At 42.9% G+C, this 22189-nt stretch overlaps 1 protein-coding gene across 6 annotated transcripts in view; it reads left to right on the top strand.

Moving 5' to 3' along the window:
* The window catches only part of LOC129817638 (arf-GAP with SH3 domain, ANK repeat and PH domain-containing protein 2-like), a 61725-nt gene that overhangs the window by 15300 nt on the left and 24236 nt on the right, over positions 1 to 22189 (top strand). For 5 of the 6 annotated variants that reach the window (XM_055873076.1, XM_055873078.1, XM_055873077.1 and 2 more), the window contains 4 exons: positions 12247 to 12319; positions 14971 to 15116; positions 19180 to 19254; positions 21101 to 21150. In XM_055873076.1, the coding sequence (XP_055729051.1) occupies positions 12247 to 12319; positions 14971 to 15116; positions 19180 to 19254; positions 21101 to 21150 (344 nt within the window). Of the gene's footprint in view, positions 1 to 1714; positions 2656 to 12246; positions 12320 to 14970; positions 15117 to 19179; positions 19255 to 21100; positions 21151 to 22189 lie in introns of those variants that run through there. The other variant, XM_055873075.1, reaches the window with a different exon arrangement.

Raw genomic sequence — 22189 nt, 5'->3', positions numbered from 1 at the left:
CTTTGCTGTAGGCTACTATTTACTAGGTAACAAAAAATAATGTATATCATATAACATTTATTCAACCCACCCAGTATTGTAATCAAAACTTACCAGAAAGAATGTAGTCCTTGGCTCAGAGTGGTACTAGTGTGGGCTCAATAGCATCTCATTAGTGTACAGCTGATTCTCAAGATCTTGCACATGTGATGGAAGAATGCACTGTGGTTGCAATTGAATTGGGGATAGTTTAACCAAAATATGCCACAAGACCTAGAATTGCCTTATGTGTATCCCACAAAAAAAAGGTTCACTGTTATAAGCTAACTTTTTATGAATTTAAGCAAAATGCCCCAAATTCCAGGGCTTAACTTCCCTTGGAAACTTCGGGAAATTTCCCGGAAAGTTTCCTACCCTTTGCAACCCTAATTGTGATTTATCAGCTGGTGCTGCAGCCCCCTCAGTACTCCCAGTTCCTGTGGAACTGTGGATTTGATCATTGTCTAAAGCAGGATCATCATGTAAACTAGTGGATTGGAACATAATGTGTATATGTTCTTTGCTTTTGTAATGAATAAAAAATCTGACCATGTTTTACATTTTCTTTTGAAAGTTTTACTTTTGTTTGTCTTTCCAATGTTAAAATAGTTTGTTATTACTAAAGAAGAGAACACTTAAAATGCATCCTCATATGAATAAACGTGTGTGTGTGTGTGTGTATAATTTTTATATATAGTACCAGTTAAAAGTTTGGACACCTACTCATTCAATGGTTTTTATTTATTTTTACTATTTTCTACATTGTAGAATAATAGTGAAGACGTCAAAACTATAACACACAAAAAAAGTGTTAAACAAATCAAATATATTTTAGATTCTTCAAAGGAGCCACCCTTTGCCTTGATGACAGCTTTGCACACTCTTGGCATTCTCTCAACCAAATTCATGATGAATGCTTTTCCAACAGTCTTGAAGGAGTTCCCACATATGCTGAGCACTTGTTAGCTGCTTTTCGGTCCAACTCATCTAAAACCATCTCAATTGGGTTGTGGTCAGGTGATTGTGGAGGCCAGGTCGTCTGATGCAGCGCCATCACTCTCCTTCTTGGTCAAATAGCTCTTACACAATCTTTGCAGCAATTCAACCGTAAAGGCCTGATTTCACACAGTCTTCTCTGAACAGTTGATGTTGAGATGTGTCTGTTACTTGAACTCTGTGAAGCATTTATTTGGGCTGCAATCTGAGGTGCAATAAACTCTGAGCTTATCCTCTGCAGCAAATGTAACTCTGGTTCTTCCTTTCCTGTGATGGTCCTCAAGAGACCCAGTTTCATCATAGCGCTTGATGGTTTTGGCAACTGCACTTGAAGAAACTTTCAAAGTTCTTGTCATTTTCCGCATTGACTGACCTTCGTGTGTTGAAGTAATGATGGACTGTCGTTTCTCTGCTCATTTGTGCTGTTCTTGCCATAACATGGACTTGGTATTTTACCAAATAGGGCTATCTTCTGTATACCACCCCTACCTTGTCACAACACAACTGATTGGCTCAAACGTATTAAGAAGGAAAGAAATTACACAAATTAACTTTTAACAACTGTTAATTGAAATGCATTCCAGGTGACTACCTCATGAAAGTGGTTGAGAGAATTCCAAGCGTGTGCAAAGCTGTCATCAAGGCAAAGGGTGGCTACTTTGAACAATCTCAAATATAAAATATATTTTGATTTGTTTAACACTTTTTTGGTTACTACATGATTCCATATGTGTTACTTCATAGTTTTGATGTATTTATTATTCTACAATGTAGAAAAACCCTGGAATGAGTTGATGTGTCCAAACTTTTGACTGGTACTGTATATCTTAACCCTTTTTTACATTTATATCCATCTGAAACAACTTGGCCATATACCTATTTACGAGCTACACCATTTTGAAAAGGTATTTATAACTATTCATTCATAAATAGAGTTCCTATGGTGCACACCTGTTGCCGGAGCCACCTTATCTTCAACTTTTGTCGTAGCTGTCATTGCTAGTGAGTGTTGAACGCCAACTGAGCAAAGGTAAATCCATCTCTGCTTCTTTTCGCCCAAACATGCCAATTCACGCGTTCGTCCCGCCCCTTTCTATGTTCAGGTTGACGCTCCACTTTATGCACTCAGTCACAGGTTGTTGTGAAAACTGGAGCTGGTGGGATAGATCCGGATAGACCACAGGGAGAAAGTGATTTCACGTTGTTTTTAATAATTTTATTGCGTGGGCAAACTAGTAATGGAATATTGGAGTATTTTTTTCTTCGAGGTGGATACAAGGATAACCCACAAATAAAGGGACATTTTACTACTGTAGTTTTACTGTATGTGGATCGACGCAGATACCGGAATGGCACATTTGGGAGTAGCCTAACAAATCGTATGGCACACTTTGATTTATAAATCTTACATTTCCGTTGGGTATTTTTTTGTGAAACTTACTGTTTAATCAACAACAAATTGAGGAGTAACGCATTTTATAGATATTAACGCATTTAAAGTGAGCAAACATGCCGCTGCCGGAGTTGATCACGGTCACGGAATTTGTGGCTGAAACTAACGAGGACTACAAAGCGCCCACAACCTCGAATTTCACCACTCGGATGTCCCATTGTCGGAACGCCGTGGCAGCATTAGAAGAGGTGGGTGCAGACCATGGCAGTGTGAAAACTATTAATATAATTGATTCGAAATGTGAAAAGGTGTTCTAATGCGCCTTTACGCACAGAGTAGGCCTAACCGCATTTTTACAGTTATTTGTCAAGTTAGTTCAGTTTCCCTGAAAGTGATCAGGCTAGAACTTCTAAACTCAAAATAGTAACGAAAACAATACTTTTTCTTTTCGAAATCAAAGCAGGTTTTCTTATCCTAGTTGTGTTGATCCTCGCCCATGCCATTCTCCACAAGTGTCCACCAACAAGTGCCCACACCATAGTTTATAGGCATTCCATTCTAAACCAATGCCATTCAGCAATCCATAGACACTTTTTTTGTTGAAAATTCCCTTTGAAATATGTAATTATTGTAGGCTACAAAGGTCTCTGACTCATAAAAAAAAAAGCCTTATGCCATTGTGAGGAAGCTATCTTATCTGTTTGCCTACAGGGCAGTTTCACTTTGAAAACTGTGTGGACACTTCCACATGTTAAAGAGGCTTGAGCCCTTTACAAACATTGAGTAGTACCACACCTTTAATGCCCAGTGGAACCGTCACACATCCATATCCATTGAATTGGCTTTCCTTACTAGGTCCCAAATGGCATCCATATGGCTGGACTATTTGGGACATAACCCTTGTGTTGTTGGCATAAGGCCTACTGTCATGCACAGTAGATAACAATGGGTGTTTCTATGGCATTCCTGGCATCTGTTGGCATTCAGATCTGCTCCTGATTGTTCTCTGGAGATGTGCTGTTGCCCTAGGCCAGGCTTGTAATAGGCTGGTAATACGGAAGTGATCTCTATGCCCCAGGTCAGGCAGGTAATAGGCTGGTAATAAGGAAGTGGTCTCTCTATGCCACCGATACACTACTGGCCTTACGGCAGGCTGTATGAATCACTGGATTGTTGTCACAGTTTAAGGCCTATTCAGATTACGGTATACTGTGTTTGCACAATGGAGGAAGACACACACACACACACACTGCCATATGAGAGGATCTGCTGCTGTGTGTACAGTGTTGCAGAATATACCACATGAGGAGAGGTGACTAGAGAACACTTGTGTTAGAGTTACATTTAGTGGAATCTCTCAAAACAAGGAAGTGTTGTATTGCATTGGCTTTCTCTGTTTCACAACTGAAGTCAAACAACTTGTTCCCCTCCCCCCATTTGATTTCACAGTTAATAGTGAACACACAGTGTATATCAAGTTGGACAGAAACACACATACATGCACATATGCTTCACTCATGTTGACCAAGTCAAATTTTATTGGTCACATATACGTGTTTAGCAGATGTTATTGTGGATGTAGCGTAATGCTTGTGTTTCTAGTTCCGACAGTGCAGTAATATCTAACAAGTAATATCTAACAATTTCACAACATATACCCAATACACACAAATCTAAGTAGGAATGAATTAAGACTATATACCTATGGACGAGCGATGTCAGAGCGGAACGGACTAAGATACTGTAGAATAGTATAGAATACAGTATATACATATGAGATGAGTAATGCCAGATATGTAAATATTAAGTGAATGAGATACTGTAGAATAGTATATAAAACAGTATGTACATATGAGATGAGTAATGCCAGATATGTAAACATTATTAAGAATAGTATAGAATACAGTATATACATATGAGATGAGTAATGACAGATATGTAAACATTAAGTGAATGAGATACTGTAGAATATTATATAAAACAGTATATACAAATGAGATGAGTAATGCCAGATATGTAAACATTATTAAGTGAGTGAGTAGAATAGGGCGGCAGGTAGCCTAGTGGTTAGCGTTGGACTGGTAACCGAAAGGTTGCAAGATCGAATCCCTGAGCTGACATGGTAAACATCTGTCGTTCTGCTCCTGAACAAGGCAGTTAACCCACTATTCCTAGGCTGTCATTGAAAATAAGAATTTGTTCTTAACTGACTTGCCTAGTTAAATAGAGGTAAAATACATTTAAAACATTTTTTTTTAAGAATAGTATAGAAAACAGTATATATGAGATGAGTAATGCCAAATATGTAAATGTTATTAAGTGACTAAGTCTCACGTTCTGACCTTTATTTTCCTTTGTTTTGTCTTTAGTTAGTATGGTCAGGGCGTGAGTTGGGGTGGGTAGTCTATGTTATGTGTTTCTATGTTTAGGTTTGTCAATTGGCCTGATATGGTTCTCAATCAGAGACAGGTGTTTTGCATTGTCTCTGATTGGGAACCATATTTAGGTTTCCTGTTTTCACTGTTGGTTTGTGGGTGTTTGTTTCCTGTGTCTGTGTTCATGCCACACGGGACTGGTTTCGGGTTAGGTTACTTTGTTATTTTGTATTTTTTGTCGTGTTCCAGGGATTATATTAAAACATGGACACTTATCACTCTGCGTCTTGGTCCGATCCCTGCTACACCTCCAGACGAAGAGGAGGAAATCAGCCGTTACACTAAGAGACCGTAGAACAGTATATGCAGTTGAATCTCGAGAGTTTACATACACCATAGCCAAATACATTTAAACTCAGTTTTTCACAATTCCTGACGTTTAATCCAAGTAAAATTTCCCTGTCTTAGGTCAGTTAGGATCACCACTTTATTTTAAGAATGTGAAATGTCAGAATAATAGTAGAGATAAGGATTTATTTCAGCTTTTATTTCTTTCATCACATTCCCAGTGGGTCAGAAGTTTACATACAGTATTTGGTAGTATTGCCTTTAAATTGTTTAACTTGGATCAAACGTTTCGGGTAGCCTTCCACAAGCTTCCAACAATAAGTTGGGTGAATTTCGGCCCATTCCTCCTGACAGAGTTGGTGTAACTGAGTCACGTTTGTAGGCCTCCTTGCTCGCACACGCTTTTTCAGTTCTACCCACAAATGTTCTATAGGATTGAGGTCAGGGCTGTGTGATGGCCACTCCAATACCTTGACTTTGTTGTCCTTAAGCCATTTTGCCACAACTTTGGAAGTATGCTTGAGGTCATTGTCCATTTGGAAGACCCATTTGCGACCAAGCTTTAACTTCCTGACTGATGTTGCTTCAATATATCCACATCATTTTCCTGCCTCATGATGCCATCTATTTTGTGAAGTGCACAAGTTCCTCCTGCAGCAAAGCACCCCCACAACATGATACTGCCACCCCTGTGCTTCACGGTTGGGATGGTGTTCTTTGGCTTGCCTGCCTCCCCTTTTTCCACCAAACATAACAATGGTCATTATGGCCAAACAGTTCTATTTTTGTTTCATCACACCAGGGGACATTTCTCCAAAAAGTACGATCTTTGTCCCCATGTGCAGTTGCAAACCTTAGTCTGGCTTTTTTATGGCGGTTTTGGAGCAGTGGCTTCCTTGCTGAGCGGCCTTTCAGGTTATGTCGATATAGGACTCGTTTTACTGTGGATATAGATACTTTGTATCTGTTTCCTCCAGCATCTTCACAATGTCCTTTGCTGTTGTTCTGGAATTGATTTGCACTTTTCGCACCAAAGTACGTTCATCTCTAGGATACAGAACGCATCTCCTTCCTGAGCGGTATGACGGCTGTGTGGTCCCATGGTGTTTATACTAGCGTACTATTGTTTGTACAGATGAACGTGGTACCTTCAGGCATTTGGAAATTGCTGCCAAGGATGAACCAGACACATTTTTCTCTGAGATCTTGGCTGATTTCTTTTGATTTTCCCATGATGTCAAGCAAAGAGGCACTGAGTTTGAAGGTAGTCCTTGAAAGACATCCACAGGTACACCTCCAATTGACTCTAATAATGTCAATTAGCCCATCAGAAGCTTCAAAAGCCATGACATCATTTTCTGGAATTGTCTAAGCTGTTTAAAGGCACAGTCAACTTAGTGTATGTAAACTTTTGACCCACTGGAATTGTGATACAGTGAATTAAAAGGGAAATAATCTGTCTGTAAACAATTGTTGGAAAAATGACTTTGTGTCATACACAAAGTAGATGTCCTAACCGACTTGTCAAGTCTATTGTTTGTTAACAAGAAATTTGTGGAGTGGTCAAAAAATGAGTTTTAATGACTCCAACCTAAGTGTATGTAAACTTCCATCTTCAATTGTACGTATGAGATGTGTAATGCCAGATAGAACAACACTAATGTTGAGAACAGACAGCAGACAGTCAGCTGTAATGGCGGTTTTTACATCAGGTCGACTGACAGGCAGCACTCTCCTTCCCAGTTCCTCTTATCTGCCTGACAGTGCCTGAGCAGCGTACTGTGGACTGGAGTGTCTTGCTGTTTCCTTGCCTGTGTTGCTTGGTGGATAGCTCTTGTCCAGGAAGCCTCAGTGTCAGCAAGCTGCACGTAATGCCCTGAACCAGAGCTATGTGGTGGGGAACACTACCATATAGTCTCGGAGGAGGATCGCTCTCCAGTCTAGCTCAGAACAAAGCTCTAGCTTGGTAGATCACTGCTGTATCCTGGGAGAGTCCCTGGGGCTTGGGCTGGGCTGATGCACTCCTGTCCTAGCATGCTTTCCCCTTCTTTTCCTCCTCTTCTCTCTCACAGACTGCCCAGCTTGTCCCAGCTTGTCTGCTCCCATGCCTTCCTCCCACTGGGCACACACTGGTTGAATCAACGTTGTTTCTACATCATTTTTATGAAATTATGTTGAACCAACGTGGAATAGACGTTGAATTGATGTCTGTGTCCGCTGGGCTCCCTGGGCTGGGTGAGTGTTCACTGGTCTCCCTGGGCTGGGTGAGTGTCTGCTGGGCTCACTGGGCTGGGTGAGTGTCCACAGGTCTCCCTGGGCTGGGTGAGTGTCCACTGGTCTCCCTGGGCTGGGTGAGTGTCTGCCGGGCTCACTGGGCTGGGTGAGTGTCTGCTGGGCTCACTGGGCTGGGTGAGTGTCCACTGGTCTCCCTGGGCTGGGTGAGTGTTCACTGGTCTCCCTGGGCTGGGTGAGTGTCTGCTGGGCTCACTGGGCTGGGTGAGTGTCCACAGGTCTCCCTGGGCTGGGTGAGTGTCCACTGGTCTCCCTGGGCTGGGTGAGTGTCTGCCGGGCTCACTGGGCTGGGTGAGTGTCTGCTGGGCTTACTGGGCTGGGTGAGTGTCTGCTGGGCTCACTGGGCTGGCTGAGTGTCCACTGGTCTCCCTGGGCTGGGTGAGTGTCTGCTGGGCTCACTGGGCTGGCTGAGTGTCCACTGGTCTCCCTAGGCTGGGTGAGTGTCTGCTGGGCTCACTGGGCTGGGTGAGTGTCCACTGGTCTCCCTGGGCTGGGTGAGTGTTCACTGGTCTCCCTGGGCTGGGTGAGTGTCCGCTGGGCTCCCTGGGCTGGGTGAGTGTCCGCTCGGTTCCCTGGGCTGGCTGAGTGTCCGGTGGACGGACAATGTGGAGTAAAACAAAACCATTTGGTTTGGGTATGCATGATAGTGTGAAAAGGGTGTAAGAGAATGACTGACACATCAACCAAGGACACATCATTGTCATCTGCTCAACCAAGAAAGTTAGTCATTACTGTAGATATAAATTCACACGGGAGTGGCAAAATATGTCAGTTGAATGAGTTCATCTACTCATCTAATGCATTTCTCTACTTTTTTTTAGTGGGCCATTACAGGACCACACCACCTGATCTCCACTGTTCTTTTAGTAGGCCATTACAGGACCACACCACCTGATCTCCACTGTTCTTTTAGTAGGCCATTACAGGACCACACCACCTGATCTCCACTGTTCTTTTAGTAGGCCATTACAGGACCACACCACCTGATCTCCACTGTTCTTTTAGTAGGCCATTACAGGACCGCACCACCTGATCTCCACTGTTCTTTTAGTAGGCCATTACAGGACCACACCACCTGATCTCCACTGTTCTTTTAGTAGGCCATTACAGGACCACACCACCTGATCTCCACTGTTCTTTTAGTAGGCCATTACAGGACCACACCACCTGATCTCCACTGTTCTTTTAGTAGGGCATTACAGGACCACACCACCTGATCTCCACTGTTCTTTTAGTAGGCCATTACAGGACCACACCACCTGATCTCCACTGTTCTTTTAGTAGGCCATTACAGGACCGCACCACCTGATCTCCACTGTTCTTTTAGTAGGCCATTACAGGACCGCACCACCTGATCTCCACTGTTCTTTTAGTGGGCCATTACAGGACCACACCACCTGATCTCCACTGTTCTTTTAGTAGGCCATTACAGGACCACACCACCTGATCTCCACTGTTCTTTTAGTAGGCCATTACAGGACCGCACCACCTGATCTCCACTGTTCTTTTAGTAGGCCATTACAGGACCGCACCACCTGATCTCCACTGTTCTTTTAGTAGGCCATTACAGGACCGCACCACCTGATCTCCACTGTTCTTTTAGTAGGCCATTACAGGACCACACCACCTGATCTCCACTGTTCTTTTAGTAGGCCATTACAGGACCACACCACCTGATCTCCACTGTTCTTTTAGTAGGCCATTACAGGACCACACCACCTGATCTCCACTGTTCTTTTAGTGGGCCATTACAGGACCACACCACCTGATCTCCACTGTTCTTTTAGTAGGCCATTACAGGACCGCACCACCTGATCTCCACTGTTCTTTTAGTGGGCCATTACAGGACCACACCACCTGATCTCCACTGTTCTTTTAGTAGGCCATTACAGGACCACACCACCTGATCTCCACTGTTCTTTTAGTAGGCCATTACAGGACCACAACATCTGATCCCCATCGTCCCCAAGTGTGGTTTTCCCACTAACCATTTCCTTGTTTTTACAGCCTCTCTGGTTTCTGAGCTTCATATCAGAGACTCTATCTTGGCAGTGCACTACTTTTAACCAGAGCCCTATGGGAATGTGTTGCCATTTTGGACGCACAGAGAGTGGCTGCCTAGCACTATAGCATTATGGTTGTGCAGGCAGACCGTTGGCTTGGCTGGCATGTTGCCATGTCTGTCTTGTTACTGTGTAAACAGTAGGGCTGGGCTCAGGACTGCATGGCCATTCACTGATCTAATCTCAGGGGAATTCGTACACACAGTGACTAAGGACTGAGCTGTGAACAGACTGAGTGAGTGAGTGAGTGAGTGAGGGAGTGAGGGAGTGAGGGAGGGAGGGAGGGAGGGAGGGAGGGAGGGAGGGAGGGAGGGAGGGAGGGAGGGAGGGAGTGAGGGAGTGAGGGAGTGAGGGAGTGAGTGAGTGAGTGAGTGAGTGAGTGAGTGAGTGAGTGAGTGAGTGAGTGAGTGAGGGAGTGAGGGAGTGAGGGAGTGAGGGAGTGAGGGAGTGAGGGAGTGAGGGAGGGAGGGAGGGAGGGAGGGAGGGAGTGAGGGAGTGAGGGAGTGAGGGAGTGAGGGAGAGAGGGAGGGAGGGAGGGAGGGAGGGAGGGAGGGAGGGAGGGAGGGAGTGAGGGAGTGAGTGAGTGAGTGAGTGAGTGAGTGAGTGAGTGAGTGAGTGAGTGAGTGAGTGAGTGAGTGAGTGAGTGAGTGAGTGAGTGAGTGAGTGAGTGAGTGAGTGAGTGAGTGAGTGAGTGAGTGAGTGAGGGAGTGAGGGAGTGAGGGAGGGAGGGAGGGAGGGAGGGAGGGAGGGAGGGAGGGAGGGAGGGAGGGAGGGAGGGAGGGAGGGAGGGAGGGAGGGAGGGAGGGAGGGAGGGAGGGAGGGAGGGAGGGAGTGAGGGAGGGAGTGAGGGAGTGAGTGAGGGAGTGAGTGAGTGAGTGAGTGAGTGAGTGAGTGAGTGAGTGAGTGAGTGAGTGAGTGAGTGAGTGAGTGAGTGAGTGAGTGAGTGAGTGAGTGAGTGAGTGAGTGAGTGAGTGAGTGAGTGAGTGAGGGAGGGAGGGAGGGAGGGAGGGAGGGAGGGAGGGAGGGAGGGAGGGAGGGAGGGAGGGAGTCCCTAACCAACAATGCTTTAAGAAGTTAAGAAGAAAAATGTGTTAAGTAAAAAATTGATTCGTAGAAAAATAGAAAATGAAAGTAACAAATAATTAAACAAGTAACAAATAGTTAAACATGATGTACCTCATAGATGTGTCACTGTGTGTTCTCTCTCCCTACAGGCTCTAGATGTACCTCATAGATGTGTCTCTGTGTGTTCTCTCTCCCTACAGGCTCTAGATATACAGTACCAGTCAGTTTGTACAGTACCAGTTTTTCTATTTTCTACATTGTAGAATATTAGTGAATAACACAATCATGTAGTAACCAAAAAAGTGTTAAACAAATCAAAATATATTTTATATTTGAGATTCTTTTAAATAGCCACCCTTTGCCTTGATGACAGCTTTGCACACTCTTGGCATTCTCTCAACCAGCTTCATGAGGAATGCTTATCCAATACTCTTGAAGGAGTTCCCACATATGCTGAGCACTTGTTGGCTGCTTTTCCTTCACTCTGCGGTCCAACACATCCCAAACCATCTCAATTGGGTTGAGGTTGGGTGATTGTGGAGGCCAGGTCATCTGATGCAGCGCTCCATCACTCTCTTTCTTGGTCAAATAGCCCTTACACAGCCTGGAGGATCCACACATGCAGAGATCATCCATTCACCTACTCTGCATCTCACAAAGATACGGCAGTTGGAACCACAAATCTCAAATTTGGACTCATCAGGCCAAAGGATAGATTTCCACCGGTCTAATGTCCATTGCTCGTGTTTCTTCGTCCAAGCAAGTCTCCTTCTTATTTGTGTTCTTTAGTAGTTGTTTCTTTGCAGCAATTTGACCATGAAGGCCTGATTCACACAGTCTCCTCTGAACAGTTGATGTTTAGATGTGTCTGGTACTTGAACTCTGTGAAGTATTTATTTGGGCTGCAATCTGAGGTGCAATAAACTCTAATGAACTTATCCTCTGCAGCAGAGGTAACTATGGGTCTTCATGTTCTATGGCGGTCCTCATGAGAGCCAATTTCAACATAGCGCTTGATGTTTTTTACAACTGCACTTGAAAAAACTTTCAAAGTTCTTGAAATGTTCTGAATTGACTGACCTTCATGTCTTAAACTAATGATAGACTGTCGTTTCTCTTTGCTTGTTTGAGCTGTTCTTTCCATAATATGGACTTGGTCTTCAACCAAATAGGCTAACTTCTGTATACCACCCCTACCTTGTCACAACACAACTGATTGGCTCAAACGCATTAAAAAGGAATGAAATTCCACAAATTAACTTTTAACAAGGTATAACTTTTCATTGAAATTAATTCCAGGTGACTACCTCATGAAGCTGGTTGAGAGAATGCCAAGAGTGTGCAAACCTGTCATCAAGGCAAAGGGTGGCTACTTTGAAGAATCTCAAATATAAAATCTATTTTGATTTGTTTAACACTTTTTTTTGGTTAATACATGATTCCATATGTGTTATTTCATAGTTATGTCTTCACTATTATTCTGCAATGTATAAAATAGTCAAATAAAGAAAAACCCTGGAATGAGTAGGTGTGTCCAAACTTTTGACCGGTACTGTACCTATTAGATGTGTCTGTGTGTTCTGTCTCCCTACAGGCTCTAGATGTATCTCATAGATGTGTCTCTGTGTGTTCTGTCTCCCTACAGGCTCTAGATGTACCTCATAGATGTGTCTCTGTGTGTTCTCTCTCCCTACAGGCTCTAGATGTAGACAGAGGAGTACTTCACAAGATCAAGAAGTCTGTCAAGGCCATAAACATCTCTGGCCTGGGTGAGTACAAAGCAGTATAGAACAGTACAGTACACTACTACACAGTACAGTACACTACTACATAGTACAATACAGTACACTACAACACAGTACATTACAGTACACCACAGTACAGTACAACACGGTACATTACAGGACACCACAGTACATTACAGTACATTACAACACAGTACAGTACAGTACAGCACAGTACATTACAGTACAGTACAACACAGTCCAGTACATTACGGAACAGTACACCACAGTATAGTACACTACCCTACAGTATAGTACACTTCAACACTGTATAGTACACTACAACACAGTACAGTATACCACAGTACATTACAGTACAACACAATACAGTACAACATAGTTCAGTACAGTACACTACAACACAATACAGTACACCACAGTACATTACAGTAATTACAGTTCAGTACATTACAGTACACCATATTACATTACAGTACATTACAGTACATTACAGTAATTACAGCACAGTACATTACCTAACAACACAGTGCAGTGCAGTACAGTACATTACAATACAACACGGTACATTACAGTACACCACAGTACATTACAGTACACCACAGTACATTACAGCACAGTACATTACATAACAACACAGTGCAGTACAGTACAGCACAGTACATTACAGTACTGTCCAACACGGTACAGTACATTACGGTACAGTACAGTACAACACAGTACATTATAGTACAGCACAGTACATTACAACACAGTACAGTACATTATGGTACAGTGCAGTACAGTACAACAGTACAGTACACTACAACACAGTACATTACACTACAACACAGTACATTACAGTACAACAGTACAGTGCAGCACATTACAGTACAGTACATTACGGTACAACACAATACAGTACAACACAGTACATTACAGTACAACCCAGTGCATTACATTACAGTACAGCACAATACAGTGCAGTACATTACAGGACAGTACATTAGTGAGTGAGTCAGTCCTGGTGTACAGTTTCCATATATCCATAATGTATATAGCATCTATATCACATTGACTACACCCACTAACCTCTGTACTCCAGTTGTACAGCGTGTTGGTATCCCTCAATATACTTCACAATAATATTACTGTGTCTGACTCATTAGTGTATTTTGGTACACACACGCACACAATCTCCACACAGTCGAGAGAGAGAAGTATAGTTTATAGCACCTCAACACATTCCTCCCATTCCACACACCTGTCCCAGCAGGCCTAAGGAGCAGAGGTCCCTCCTACAATACGCTATATTAAACGTCCCTACTCAGTTAAACCCAGGCCCTTTTCTTCCATGACTGTCCCTCTCCATGCAGCACACAGACCTTCCAGTGTAATCCCAGGGTCATAATCCTGGATCAGGGGCTGATAATCACAGCTTTAACCCAGTTGGATCTGCACATGCTGGAAATACCTTAAAGCTAGAATCCGTCATTGAAACAATAACAAGGTGTTCTCCCCTCCCCTGTTTCGCTAAAAAGCAGTCTCAAATTGAGATGCAATAACTGACCATCCATTATATTACATGTATAGTTTTAACAATGTTATGACGCAATAAAGTGTTTGTTTACATTTACTTTGTTTACAAACGTTGGGGTAAACAAGCTTATATTTTGGGTTCTCATGGAGTGTGACAGTTGAACTAAGATCATCAGGCATTTATAAGTTATATTCTTCAACAATCAATGGATGTATATATCATTTATAAGTCCAAAAATGGATGTAGCAACTAAGGATTCTAGCTTTAACGCCACGTTGCTTTTGTTTGGAGCTGCTGTGTAAACTAAGCTCTGAGTCTTTAAACACACTTTACAGGCCCAACATGCTCGTCACTGTTATGAAAGGCTGTGTAAGAAGGGCATCGTTAGTCTGGTCCCAGATCTGTTTGTGCTGGTCTTGAGTTGACAACTCCTATAGCTATTGAGTTGGCAAGGCAGCAGTTAGGTGTTTTTACTTAGGATTTATGTAATGTATTTATGGCAACTAAACGTGTTGAGAGTGGTGGGAAGTCAGTCAGGAAAGTAGTAGAATGATTTTCATCCTGTTTCTGGGACATACACTCTGTTCTAATGAAGCTCCTGCATTGTCCTGCATGGTCCTGCATGGTCCTGCATTGTCCTGCATGCTTCTGCATGGTCCTGCATGTGCTTCTACATCTGCATTGCTTGCTGTTTGGGGTTTTAGGCTGGGTTCCTGTATAGCACTTTGTGCTGCTAATGTAAAAAGGGCTTTATAAATACATTTGGATTGATTGATTGATTGAACACCACATCCAAGCCAGTTTCCTGTCTTACAGAGAGAATTCCTGACGCTCAGCACTCTATGAGACACTTTGTGTATGTCCCTGAGTGGATCAAGTTGTATTGAATTGAATGTATTCGCCTTCTCAAGTTTATCAGTGATCAGACCTAACATTTTAGGTCAGGTCAATTTAGAAAAGACAGTATCACAGAGATATGAAATGTCCACTAACAAGTCTCACTAACTCTTTAGGATGGCATAGAGGATCCTATTAAAATAAGAGTCTGTGTAAAGCCTCTGTGATTCATTTTTAATGATGTAAAGTGTGTTTGTGACCCATGAAAAATCCCCTTTACACAACTTCTGATTTGACTTGATTTGACGACTGTGTTTCTCAGCCCACGTTGACAATGAGGAGCAGTACATTCAGTCTATGGAGAAGTTCGGAGACAACTGTGTCTCTAGAGAGGATCCGGAGGTGGGCTCAGCCTTACTCAAGTTTGCCATCTTTACCAAAGAGCTCACAGCCCTCTTCAAGAACCTGGTGAGACCCCACCACACACATCACACACACACACACACACACACACACACACACACACACACACACACACACACACACACACACACAGAGCGCTAACCACTGGCACATACTGCATCTCGACCTCTCAAGCACCTTCATTGTGACCCCTGTTTTTCTCTCTCTCTCACACCCATATTTTTATCTGCCCTTTCCTTTGGCCTGTCGCTTAGGCCTACAACCAAGTGTGTGGAGTGTACACTTTAATTAAAGATACTGTATCTGCAGTATATCTACTGACTATATGACAGGCAGGACCTGCCTTTAAAGATATTGTGCAGGAAGTATTTGAGTGCTCAGCTGCTAATTTAAAAGTGTGAAGTGTTATTGCTTCCTTTACACCGGGTTGTAGACTTGAGTGATGTGTGTCTTGTGGAGTGTTTAGGCTTTCTTAAACTCTGTTTTTCTGTACATCTCTCTGTCTCTACATCACTCTGTCTCTATGTCTCTACATCTCTCTGTCTCTACATCACTCTGTCTCTCTGTCTCTACATCACTCTGTCTCTCTGTCTCTACATCTCTCTGTCTCTACATCACTCTGTCTCTCTGTCTCTATATCTCTCTGTCGCTCTGTCTCTACATCACTCTGTCTCTCTGTCTCTACATCACTCTGTCTCTACATCACTCTGTCTATACATCTCTCTGTCTCTACATCTCTGTGTCTCTACATCTCTCTGTCTCTACATCTCTCTGCCTCTACATCACTCTGCCTCTACATCACTCTGTCTCTACATCTCTCTGTCTCTACATCACTCTGTCTCTCTGTCTCTACATCACTCTGTCTCTCTGTCTCTACATCACACTGTCTCTCTGTCTCTACATCTCTCTGTCTCTACATCACACTGTCTCTCTGTCTCTACATCTCTCTGTCTCTCTGTCTCTACATCACGCTGTCTCTCTGTCTCAACATCACGCTTTCTCTCTGTCTCTACATCACTCTGTATCTCTGTCTCTACATCACTCTGTCTCTACATCACTCTGTCTCTACTTCACTCTGTCTCTACTTCACTCTGTCTCTACATATCTCTGTCTCTACATATCTCTGTCTCTACATCACTCTGTCTCTACATCACTCTGTCTCTACATATCTCTGTCTCTACATATCTCTGTCTCTACATCACTCTGTCTCTACATCACTCAGTCTCTACATCACTCTGTCTCTACATCACTCGGTCTCTACATCACTCTGTCTCTACATATCTCTGTCTCTACATATCTCTGTCTCTACATCACTCAGTCTCTACATCACTCGGTCTCTACATCACTCTGTCTCTACTTCACTCTGTCTCTACATCTCTCTGTCTCTCTGTCTCTACATCACGCTGTCTCTCTGTCTCTACATCACGATGTCTCTCTGTTTCAACATCACGCTGTCTCTCTGTCTCTACATCACTCTGTCTCTACATCACTCTGTCTCTCTGTCTCTACATCACTCTGTCTCTACATCACTCTGTGTCTCTGTCTCTACACTCTGTCTCTATATCACTCTGTCTCTATATCACTCTGTCTATACATCTCTCTGTCTATACATCTCTCTGTCTATACATCTCTCTGTCTCTACCTCACTCTGTATCTATGTCTCTATATCTCTCTGTCTCTATATCACTCTGTCTCTACATCACTCTGTCTATACATCTCTCTGTCTCTACCTCACTCTGTATCTATGTCTCTATATCTCTCTGTCTCTACATCACTCTGTCTCTCTGTCTCTACATCACTCTGTCTCTACATCACTCTGTCTCTACATCACTCTGTCTCTCTGTCTCTACATCACTCTGTATCTCTGTCTCTACATCTCTCTGTCTCTACATCACTCTGTCTCTACATCACTCTGTCTCTACATCTCTCTTTCTCTACATCTCTCTGTCTCTCTGTCTCTACATCACTCTGTCTCTCTGTCTCTACATCACTCTGTCTCTACATCTCTCTGTCTCTACATCACTCCGTCTCTCTGTCTCTACATCACTCTGTCTCTACATCACTCTGTCTCTCTGTCGCTACATCACTCTGTCTCTACATCTCTCTGTCTCTCTGTCTCTACATCACTGTCTCTCTGTCTCTACATCACGATGTCTCTCTGTCTCGACATCACGCTGTCTCTCTGTCTCTACATCACTCTGTCTCTACATCACTCTGTGTCTCTGTCTCTACATCACTTTGTCTTTACATTACTCTGTCTCTACATCACTCTGTCACTCTGTCTCTACATCACTCTGTCTCTCTGTCTCTACATCACTCTGTCTCTACATCACTCTGTCTCTACATCACTCTGTCTCTCTGTCTCTACATCACTCTGTCTCTCTGTCTCTACATCACTCTGTCTTTACATTACTCTGTCTCTACATCACTCTGTCTCTACATCACTGTCTCTCTGTCTCTACATCACTCTGTCTCTACATCACTCTGTCACTCTGTCTCTACATCACTCTGTCTTCATATCTCTCTCTCTGTCTCTACATCACTCTGTCTTTACATTACTCTGTCTTTACATCACTCTGTCACTCTGTCTCTCTGTCTCTATATTACTCTGTCTCTTTATCACTCTGTCTTTACATCACTCTGTCTCTACATCACTCTGTCTCTTTATCACTCTGTCTTTACATCACTCTGTCTCTCTGTCTCTACATTACTCTGTCTCTACATCACTCTGTCTCTCTCTCTACATCACTCTGTCTCTCTGTCTTTACATCCTCTGTCTCTCTACCTGTCTGTCTCTACATCACTCTGTATCTTTCTCTACCTGTCTGTCTTTACATCCATCTGTCTCTCTCTCTCTCTACCTGTCTATCTCTACATCACTCTGTATCTCTCTCTACCTGTCTGTCTCTACATCCATCTGTCTCTCTCTCTCTCTACCTGTCTGTCTCTACATCCCTCTATCTCTCTACCTGTCTGTCTCTACATCCCTCTGTCTTTCTATCTGTCCGTCTCTACATCCATCTGTCACTCTACCTGTCTGTTTCTCTACCTGTCTGTCTCTACCTGTCTGTCTCTACATCCCTCTGTCTCTCTACCTGTCCGTCTCTACATCCCTCTGTCACTCTACCTGTCTGTCTCTCTACCTGTCTGTCTCTATCTGTCTGTCTCTACATCCCTCTGTCTCTCTATCTGTCTGTCTCTCTACCTGTCTGTCTCTATCTGTCTGTCTCTACATCCCTCTGTCTCTCTACCTGTCCGTCTCTACATCCATCTGTCACTCTACCTGTCTGTCTCTCTACCTATCTGTCTCTACATCCCTCTGTCTCTATCTGTCTGTCTCCACATCCCTCTGTCTCTCTACCTATCTGTCTCTACATCCCTCTGTCTCTATCTGTCTGTCTCTACATCCCTCTGTCTATCTACCTGTCTGTCTCTACATCCCTCTGTCTCTCTACCTGTCTGTTTCTCTACCTGTCTGTCTCTACCTGTCTGTCTCTACATCCCTCTGTCTCTCTATCTGTCTGTCTCTACATCCCTCTGTCTCTCTACCTGTCCGTCTCTACATCCATCTGTCTCTCTACCTGTCTGTCTCTATCTGTCTGTCTCTACATCCCTCTGTCTCTCTATCTGTCTGTCTCTACATCCCTCTGTCTCTCTACCTGTCTGTCTCTACATCCCTCTGTCTCTCTACCTGTCTGTCTCTATCTGTCTGTCTCTATCTGTCTGTCTCTACATCCCTCTGTCTCTCTATCTGTCTGTCTCTACATCCCTCTGTCTCTCTACCTGTCTGTCTCTACATCCCTCTGTCTCTCTACCTGTCTGTCTCTATCTGTCTGTCTCTATCTGTCTGTCTCTACATCCCTCTGTCTCTCTACCTGTCTGTCTCTACATCCCTCTGTCTCTCTACCTGTCTGTTTCTCTACCTGTCTGTCTCTACCTGTCTGTCTCTACATCCCTCTGTCTATCTACCTGTCTGTTTCTCTACCTGTCTGTCTCTATCTGTCTGTCTCTACATCCCTCTGTCTCTCTACCTGTCTGTCTCTCTACCTGTCTGTCACTACCTGTCTGTCACTACCTGTCTGTCACTCTCTCTAATTGTTGTTTTCAGTTGCAGAACATGAACAACATCATCACCTTCCCCTTAGACAGTCTACTGAAAGGAGACCTGAAAGGGGTCAAAGGGGTAGGTGTATAGCATATTATTAATCACAGTGTTTTAATATACCGGTCAGAACATGTGTTTAATATACCAGTCAGAACATGTGTTTAATATACCGGTCAGAACATGTGTTTAATATACCAGTCAGAACATGTGTTTAATATACCGGTCAGAACATGTGTTTAATATACCAGTCAGAACATGTATTTAATATACCAGTCAGAACATGTGTTTAATATACCGGTCAGAACATGTGTTTAATATACCAGTCAGAACATGTATTTAATATACCGGTCAGAACATGTGTTTAATATACCAGTCAGAACATGTGTTTAATATACCAGTCAGAACATGTATTTAATATACCGGTCAGAACATGTGTTTAATATACCAGTCAGAACATGTATTTAATATACCGGTCAGAACATGTGTTTAATATACCGGTCAGAACATGTGTTTAATATACCGGTCAGAACATGTGTTTAATATACCGGTCAGAACATGTGTTTAATATACCGGTCAGAACATGTGTTTAATATACCAGTCAGAACATGTGTTTAATATACCAGTCAGAACATGTGTTTAATATACCGGTCAGAACATGTGTTTAATATACCGGTCAGAACATGTGTTTAATATACCGGTCAGAACATGTGTTTAATATACCGGTCAGAACATGTGTTTAATATACCGGTCAGAACATGTGTTTAATATACCGGTCAGAACATGTGTTTAATATACCGGTCAGAACATGTGTTTAATATACCGGTCAGAACATGTGTTTAATATACCGGTCAGAACATGTGTTTAATATACCGGTCAGAACATGTGTTTAATATACCGGTCAGAACATGTGTTTAATATACCGGTCAGAACATGTGTTTAATATACCGGTCAGAACATGTGTTTAATATACCAGTCAGAACATGTGTTTAATATACCAGTCAGAACATGTGTTTAATATACCAGTCAGAACATGTGTTTAATATACCAGTCAGAACATGTGTTTAATATACCAGTCAGAACATGTGTTTAATATACCAGTCAGAACATGTGTTTAATATACCAGTCAGAACATGTGTTTAATATACCGGTCAGAACATGTGTTTTAATATACCGGTCAGAACATGTGTTTTAATATACCGGTCAGAACATGTGTTTTAATATACCAGTCAGAACATGTGTTTTAATATACCAGTCAGAACATGTGTTTAATATACCAGTCAGAACATGTGTTTAATATACCGGTCAGAACATGTGTTTAATATACCAGTCAGAACATGTGTTTAATATACCAGTCAGAACATGTGTTTAATATACCGGTCAGAACATGTGTTTAATATACCGGTCAGAACATGTGTTTAATATACCGGTCAGAACATGTGTTTAATATACCGGTCAGAACATGTGTTTAATATACCGGTCAGAACATGTGTTTAATATACCGGTCAGAACATGTGTTTAATATACCGGTCAGAACATGTGTTTAATATACCAGTCAGAACATGTGTTTAATATACCAGTCAGAACATGTATTTAATATACCAGTCAGAACACGTGTTTAATATACCAGTCAGAACATGTGTTTAATATACCAGTCAGAACATGTGTTTAATATACCAGTCAGAACAACGGTGGCACAAGAGGGAGTAGGCTTATCCCATACTAGTCTTCTTGAACACCCGTATAGTCACTGGCTAGTCCTCCTGACTCCTATCCTGTCATTCAAATTATGCATTGTAAAGGTCTTTCTGAGCATGTGACTGACCTTTAAGATCACAGTTTTTAGCCAGTTGATAGTCATGACTTCAGCTCATGTCATTTGTATCCCTTGTAATAATACTGTTATGTTCCTGTTTTATTTCCACAGGATCTTAAAAAGCCTTTTGATAAAGCCTGGAAGGATTATGAAACTAAAGTGTGAGTTAGAGCCACGTTATTATTATCACAACTCCCTCTGTTTCATCACTACTACTACCACCACTACTACTACCACTACTACCACCACCACCACTACTACCACCACTACTACCACCACCACTACTACTACCACCACTACTACTACTACCACTACTACTACCACCACTACTACCACCACTACTACTACTACTACCACCACTACTACTACCACTACCACTACTACCACTACTACCACTACCACTACTACCACTACCACCACTACTACTACCACCACTACTACTACCACTACTACCACCACCACTACTACCACCACCACTACTACTACTACCACCACTACTACTACCACTACCACTACTACCACTACCACTACTACCACTACCACCACTACTACTACCACCACTACTACTACTACCACTACTACCACCACCACTACTACCACCACTACTACTACCACCACTACTACTACCACTGCCACTACTACCACTACCACTACTACCACTACCACCACTACTACTACCACCACTACTACTACCACTACTACCACCACCACTACTACCACCACTACTACTACCACTACTACCACCACCACTACTACTACCACTACCACCACTACTACTACTACCACCACTACTACCACCACCACTACTACTACTACCACCACTACTACTACTACCACCACTACTACTACCACCACTACTACTACCACTACTACCACCACCACTACTACTACTACCACCACTACTACTACCACTACTACCACTACCACCACTACTACCACTACTACCACCACCACTACTACCACCACTACTACCACCACCACTACTACTACTACCACCACTACTACTACCACCACTACTACTACCACCACCACTACTACTACCACCTACTACCACCACCACTACTACCACCACTACTACTACCACCACCACTACTACCACCACTACTACTACCACCACCACTACTACTACCACCTACTACCACCACCACTACTACTACCACCTACTACCACCACCACTACTACTACCACCTACTACCACCA

This window comes from Salvelinus fontinalis, chromosome 20 (assembly GCF_029448725.1).
Source record: "Salvelinus fontinalis isolate EN_2023a chromosome 20, ASM2944872v1, whole genome shotgun sequence".
Taxonomy (NCBI): Eukaryota; Metazoa; Chordata; class Actinopteri; order Salmoniformes; family Salmonidae; genus Salvelinus; species Salvelinus fontinalis.
This window is presented reverse-complemented; position numbering and strand designations above follow the sequence as displayed.